The following is a 7,855-nucleotide window of genomic DNA, read 5'->3' as shown; positions in this document are numbered from 1 at the left end:
TTTAAGATATCTATTACTACATAAATAATGTAGAATATATAATATTAGCCTTTGGTCTAATGTAGTGCATTTACCTATCATTCATTTCAATTTATTTATTTTATAGATGTTATCACAGAGTCCGTTACAACAATTTGAAATTCCAATTTTTCAAAATAAAAAATTTAAATTATTTTAACAGGGATTCTTTTTTTAACTTTTTAAAACACATATTTTAACATATTACCCATTATGACGAACAATAATATTATAACCTTATCCCATGTGTATCATATATAACACTTTGTGTTTAAATATATTAAAATAAATATCATCGTTAAGAGAAACGATGACTATTTTTTGGATAAATACAAAAACAGAGGTTTCATTTTTCGTTCCAAAAAAACAAAAATTATTGCAAATTTTACCCGTCACTTTGCAACGGGTTTGTTACAAAACAATATTTGTAAAAAAATTATTTTTAAAATTTACAAATACAATACTTGACTTACAAAAAGCGTTCATATTATTGGCCAGTTAATAAAGTCATTTTCCTACACAAAAAAATAAATCAAAATTGTTCCAAAAAGTGAGCGAAAACGGAAAATCAAGGGTTTTTGTTCTTTTGAATAATAACAATAAATAATAATTGATTATGTTTTACATTGTATTAATTTCGATGTTTTGGAGCATTCCCCAACCAGTTTATGGACCCCCTATAATGTTATATGAATAAACTTCTAAACTCTTTGTTAAGTGTATTATAAATGTGATATTTTGATTGGTATTGGCACTTAAAAACAGTTTTAAAAATCTTTATAACATTTATATATGTTGTTTTGTTTTTTTGTTACCATTTCTTTTTTATTCGGTATCCACCCATTGTGCTGTCTTTGATGGAGATATTTGTCTCTCGTGTTCTAAAGATTATTATTTAGATTCATCAAACATGTGTATTTCTGATGTTGAAAATAATTGTTTACGTGTTAAAACAAATGGAGAATGTTTTACTTGTAAAGTGGGTTATGTTCTTGAACCTAAAAAGGCACGTGTTCTATTGGTGACGATTATTGCAAAATATACAGTTACGGGACCACAACCACTTGTTGGTCTTGTAATCTCCAGACCACTTTGATTAATTCTAATAAATGTGTGAATTGCTCTAATTTTGGAAATTCTGGGTGTAAAGTTGCAGATAGATCATGTTACAAATGTACCACTTGTTATGATGGGTATTATCTTGATAACTTTAGATGTTACAGATTGCCAAATTGTTTGCATTACTATGATAAAAATTGTTATGAATGTATAAATGGGTATTATCTTGATAACGAACAAAAGTGTCAAAAAGGTACGATCCGTCATTGTTCAGTTTATACAAATAAAGATACTTGTTCTAAATGTTTGGAAGGAATGAAACCCGTTGGAACACAATGTGAAAAGATCAATGGATGCATCTCTTCTAATGGAATCATATGTGAGAATTGTGAACCAGGAATGTCTTTAAATAACTCTGAATGTCAACCATGTGCCTCAGACAAGTGTATTGAATGTAATAATCCATCATCTATTTGCTCAAAATGTGTAAATAGATATACTATTACCACTAAGGGGGGATGCAAGAAATGTGAAGAAATGGAAGGCTGCACAAGTTGTGCAAATGACAAGGAAGAATGGTGCACTTCATGTTCAAATAATTATAGACTTGTTAATCATCAGTGTTACCAAAACATAGAGGGGTGTTATAGCTACAACAATAATCCAAAAGTGTGTGATATATGTTCAAATGGATACACATTAAATAATGGAACATGTATAAAATGTGAAGAAATTGGGTGTGATAAATGTGATGCTAATGGTCAAAACTGTTTATTGTGTCGTTCTGGATACACCTTTAATGGAACAAACTGTTTGAAGTGTAAAGATCGTTGTAGTTCATGTTTTGATGATTTGTCGAAGTGCTCAAGTGTTTCATTGGTTACTATCTAAGTAACAATTCCTGTGTGGGTTGTCAAAAAACAGGCTGTTCAAATCTTGATACCGACACGTGTGATGAGTGTTTTTTAATGTGTGTTCCCAAAGTAAACAAGACACGTTGCACAGATAATGCTTGTACTGTTAATAATGAAAGCTTTAACATCTGCACTGAATGTCAAAACAATTATTTCCTTGATGATGATTATTAGTGTAAAAAATGCGACAGTTCTTGTAATAATTATGGTGGGTGTGTTGGTGATAAAGATACGTGTTTACAGTCTAAAAACAAAATTAATAATTGTATTCTTGGAATTGTTGATGGTAAATGCAAAGTTTGTGAATTGAAATACACCCTTTCTGAAGACAAAACAAGTTGTGATATGATTGGAAATTGCGAAATTTGTGATGATGATGGAAATTGTGTGGAGTGTTATATAAAGTTGTATGACTATTTTGAATATTATTATACACCAAACAAAAAAGGAGAATGTTATGTTGGTGTGGATTATGACATTGATTATTCTGATAATGAAGAAACGTCTATTGATAATTCTGGTTATTCAAATAATCCAAATGGAACAATGAACGTTTTCATTGCTTTTTTGCCTTGGCTATTTTGGTCCTAATTTAATTCAATTCGATTTTTCAGTCTGGTGTATTTTCGAAAAACAATGTTTATAATTTTTTTGTGAGTCTTGTTATTTATCAAAAAAGTGGATCAGTTATTAATAATAACTTATTATGTTAAAATTTAATTAAGTATAATTATTATAAATAATTATAATTATTATTATTATTAGTATAATAAATTATAAATTATAAATTATAAATTATAAATTATAAATTATAAATTATAAATTATAAATTATAAATTATAAATTATAAATTATAAATTATAAATTATAAATTATAAATTATAAATTATAAATTAGTATTAGTATTTATTATAATAATAAATTAAACAAATTACAGTTAGACAAGTTTGCCTTAAATGGAATAGTTTGACTTAAATGGTTCATTTTAATGGTTTAAAAACTATTAACAATAGTAAACAGTGGGTTAAACTAGAAAAGAATTAAATGGTTAAATAGAATAATATTTAAACTAACATTTATATTAAAGTTTAATGTACATTTGAATCTTAAAAATAAAAATCACGACACATGTTAAGTATTGTTTTGTATGTCCCAACATGTTTATCTCGTTGGGTTCAAACATGTCAAACATACACCGCCTTATTCGGAAACGTTTGTGTTACTTTATTTTTATTGAAATACAATAAATTAGCAGTATCTCCTATCGCGACGGGGGAATACCGCTTTTAACTATAAACTAAATAATAATACACATAAAAACGAATTCAACGAAAGGAAAAACTACCAAACCTCTTAAGAGTGTGATTTATAAGAATCTCCGCTTGATTTTGGCCAATAAAACGTGGACCAACTTGATAAAGAGCGGGCCTATGTTTTTTTCGTTTGTTCTTAATTAATGTTCGTTTAATAGAGAACAACAAGAACGTTGAATACACATTCTGCGAAATCAGACTGCATTCATAATTGACTTGAATTTGAAATGTTATGGTTATACAATCAAATAAATTTTAATTATTCTTTACGTTGTTTGCTAACACATTAAAATGTTGGTGATTGTGATCATGATTGTGTGATAGTTAATAGTAATCTTTACTTTTTTCATTGCTTTCTTATTCTTTATGTCGTGTGTTTGGGTTTTTGACTTGCTTTTAATTATTTAAATTTTTATATAAACTTGATTATAAAAAAGCAATTAATTAATTTCTATTATAGTTCGAAAAAATATTATAATTAAACTATAATTTTTACCGTTTAACCCAAACTTGTCGTTTAAGTCAAACTTGTCATACTGTAAATATTTTAATTTATGTTGTTATCTATTGGTAGTTGATTTTTATAATTTAATTATACAAATATTAAAATTAAATCAAACATTGTATAAAAACGGTTTTATTTAAAGTTACAAGTTATTTATTGTACCCATTCATTTTCGTTTAAAAATAAACAAAAAAACTTAAAATTAACTCATTTGAAATTTGCATGTCAAAATACATATCTCGTGTGGACAATGTTCATATGAAAACCATATCTCAGTACTTCACAAATTTAAAAGACTTAATCAAGGTGGTGTTAATTTCCAAAAAATTTTCACGTAATTTCGACCTTTTTGATGCAAACCCTATTTCGCTTACAACAAAAATACTCAAATATTTTCCAAACATTGAAACACTTAATTTATGGAACGAACACGATGAGACTTTTTCAAATGAAATTGTATGGAGTGATAATGAGAATTCTTCGTTCAACCAATTTCTTGAGAAAATGAAATTTAAAACACCTCCACTGAACGTTCACTTTCAAAAAATAATTGTTTGGTTCCAAGTCACACAGAAAGTCGTTTTTAATACTTTAAAAAGAACGACCACGACACCTCATGCAGAAATAATGTCAAAAAACAGTGAAATAAACACATCACAAGAAACAAATGATGAAAAAATTGAAAAAGTCGAACTTTCTCAACACGAAATGACAACAAAAAATTCAAAGAAAATTAAAAAAACGAACCAACCAGATATATTCAAAGCTTATGAAAAATCACTGATGTTGAATAATTCAAATTTCATTTTTAAGAACATCAAGTTGACTCGCTCCGATCGCGTCGATTTTTTTGGCGTCGACCCGACGAGGGTATTTGTTCCTCTATACACTCAACGCATCGCAGAAAACTGTTTTGACCACCAAAACTTTTTGAAAGAAATAACATTGCCAAACACATTGACTTCATTGGGTAAAAAGTGTTTCACAAAATGCGTGTCTTTAACTTTAATCACACTTCCCTGTTCATTAAAAACACTTGGAAAGTATTGTTTTAAAAATTGTATAAAAATCACTTCTTTGGACATTCCCAACTTCATTCAAGAACTCCCAAAATTTTGTTTTTCAAAATGTTTTTCTCTTCGGCACTTGAAAATTTCAGAAAACATCAAAATTGTTGGAGAAAGTTGCTTTGAAAATTCGACTGCGTTTTCTTCGTTCAATTTCCCATCAAAACTTGAGTTTTTGGGTAAAAACTGTTTCTTCAATTGTCGGAGTGTCAAGCAATTGAGTCTGCCAGAAAGTCTACTTTTCATTGGGAAGGGGTGCTTCGAGAGTTGTTCTTCGCTTTGTGAAATATCAATCAAAGGAAATATTAAAGAACTTCCCGAAAAGTGTTTTGCAGATTGTTATTCTCTGAGTAAAGTTGAATTACAAGAAGGTTTGAAGGTCATTGGCAATTTTTGTTTTTTAAGATGTGGTTCTCTGAAAAGTATAAAAATTCCGTTTGGTGTGAGTTCTCTTGGAAATTTATGTTTTGGGGAGTGTGGTACTTTGTGCCAAGTCGATGTGCCTAAAGGTGTTAAGTACATTGGAGAGGGCTGTTTCTCAAGTTGTCCATCACTATTAGAAATAAAAATACCAAAAACGGCAAAATTGAAAAAAGAAAAATGCTTTAACGAAAATGTCGTTATTACTCTATTTTAATATTGGAGCGTTGTAATAATTATATAAATGAAATTTTTTGTTTGTAATGTTTATTTATGGAAGAGAAAAAATGTTTAAATTCGTTTAATAAACACAATTAATTAAAAATAAATGGTTAAGTGTTATAACCAAAACATGTTAATTAGAAGGTATTTCGCTTGTTTTTTAATATTATAATAAGCATTTAGATGTTTGTCAAAACATTTAAAAATAAAAATGTCATAATTTAACATGGTAAACTGATGTATAGTTTAAACTGATAACATTCTTTTTAATTTTAATTTTCATGTGTAATAAAATATTGCATTTTATTATTTGTTGTCTGTTTGTTTTTAATATTTTAAAAACAATTGTGAAACAATATTTATTAAACATATCACAAAAAAATCATTTATTAAAAAACGAGGGGCAATTTCTTATATTTAATTGTACTTTATCGTATAAACCTTCAATTTTTGTTAATAACGGACAGTTTTGAATGTGAACTTTTTGTATCATTTTACCAACTTGAATTTCTCTAATAAATTTGCAGTTTCCAACAACAACTATTTTCACATTATCATTACATATCAAACATGTCATATTTTGTCTAAAAATAGTTACCTTATTAGAGTTAACACGTTTTGTGTAATCAATTTTATTTTTACTTGCGCCTTTAATTTTCATCCCATAACCCCCGCCTTCAATTGTTTGAAATACCACGTCTTCTAATATTAACACCGTAACAATGTCACTCAAAATAAGTTTTTTGTATTCTGAGTAACAACAATTAGAAGACATTAAAGTGACTTCTTTGAATTTCACAGACGAAAAGTCAATAATTTGTTGTTCAGTGTTAATAAAATCAAGCTCAATTTCAGCACAGTTGATCATAGGATTACTAATGAAATTGAAATCATCAAAATCGAAGTTTTGATTAAATGTAAAGCGAACTATACATTTTCTGAACTCTCCCGTAAATTGTGTTTCGAATAAATAAAAATTCTTTTTCACGTTTTTTATATTGAAAAGTGTTGCGTCTTTTGTTGTCATTCCAATATCACAAAATTCCATAGTTACAATTGGACACGTGTGAATAGTCACTTTCAGTCTTTTCAATTTCTCGATTGTAATATCAAATTCAGTACCTTTGATTTTAGCTGCAAGTAAAGGAAAACACCCAATAACTGTTGGTTTTTCATATCCAATTTCTATTAATTTTTTGTTATTAAACACAAAGTATGGACATTTATAAAATTTGTTTTTTAACAATAAAATTTCTTTGTTAAGAAAATTGGAGCAGTCACAATATTTAATTTTTGTTGTTCCCTTCATGAAACATTGAATTTTGGAATTTGTAATTGAAGTGAAACAACTTGTGACATTTGAAATTTGTTCTTTGCTATATAAATTGGTTGTGACAATATCTTTATGTGTGTTGTTCTCAATTAATTCAAGGTTATCACATTTTGATATATTGAGTGCATTGACAGAGCATTTTCTGATAACAACATTTTTGGTGTTATATATATCAAAAAAGTCACTTTCAACACCGTCTATTTCAATGTTTTTGCAACTTTTAATTTCAAGTTTCGATATTTTCATTTGCTCATTTTCCCCGCAAAACTCTTTGTTTCTGATATAGAAAAAATTTGTAGTGCAAATGTAGAGGTACACACAATAATACAACACGGTAAAAGTGGAATTTGTGCAATTCACAAATAACACTTCAGAAGCGCTTTCGACATTAACTTTAATTTTGTCACAATAATACAATTTAATGTATTTGCACGCCTTACCTATAATTTCTACGTCATACAGATTAAGAATGTTGATCTTGTTTTGTCCATTTGGTGACAAATATACTTTTCTTATATCCATACTATTCGAAACTATACAAAGTGGTCCCTGAAGTGTCAATTTCACATCTCTTATTTTTTCAAATTGAATGTCGTCGACTTGTTTATAATTGTTTTGGTCATCCAAATCTACACGTTCAATAATGTATTTGTCATTTTGAAAACAATTCTTGAGACAATATTGTTTAAGTTGACTCTTCTCAACAACATAAATTTCTCCAGAAAACCGCATATTTCCAATAAAAAGTACATTGTCAATTATATCGGACGTTTTTATCGGACTAAATTGTAACACATCAATTCCAGATTTCACAAGCTTGTCCTTTAAATCTGTTATTACAGATTTATAAACAATAGATAAGATGTTACACTCTAATATCACACCAATTTTTAAAGAAGGTAGATGTGAAGATTTTCTGAGTTGAAAAATTGTCACAATTTGTTCGATAAATTTTGGCAATGCGCAGCGCCAAAAGATGATTGAAGTTATAGCTTTATTTGTAA

At 27.9% G+C, this 7,855-nt stretch overlaps 2 protein-coding genes across 2 annotated transcripts; both read left to right on the top strand.

Annotated features, from left to right (window-relative positions):
• Window positions 1-1,204: 1,204 nt before the first annotated feature.
• Window positions 1,205-2,165, top strand: EIN_361100 (hypothetical protein; the record flags this gene model as incomplete). Its single annotated transcript, XM_004257640.1, has 3 exons — window positions 1,205-1,276; window positions 1,321-1,945; window positions 2,002-2,165. The coding sequence occupies 3 exons, from the start codon at window positions 1,205-1,207 to the stop codon at window positions 2,163-2,165; spliced, it is 861 nt and encodes a 286-aa protein (XP_004257688.1).
• Window positions 2,166-4,313: 2,148 nt separating this feature from the next.
• Window positions 4,314-5,513, top strand: EIN_361090 (hypothetical protein; the record flags this gene model as incomplete). The annotated part of the gene is made up of 1 exon (XM_004257639.1): window positions 4,314-5,513. The coding sequence occupies one exon, from the start codon at window positions 4,314-4,316 to the stop codon at window positions 5,511-5,513; it is 1,200 nt and encodes a 399-aa protein (XP_004257687.1).
• Window positions 5,514-7,855: the final 2,342 nt, after the last annotated feature.

The sequence above is a fragment of the Entamoeba invadens genome, assembly GCF_000330505.1.
Source record: "Entamoeba invadens IP1 unplaced genomic scaffold scaff_1105074725991, whole genome shotgun sequence".
NCBI classification, from domain to species: Eukaryota; Evosea; order Mastigamoebida; family Endamoebidae; genus Entamoeba; species Entamoeba invadens.
Note: the sequence above shows the minus strand (reverse complement) of the source record. Positions and strands in the feature narration are given on the sequence as shown.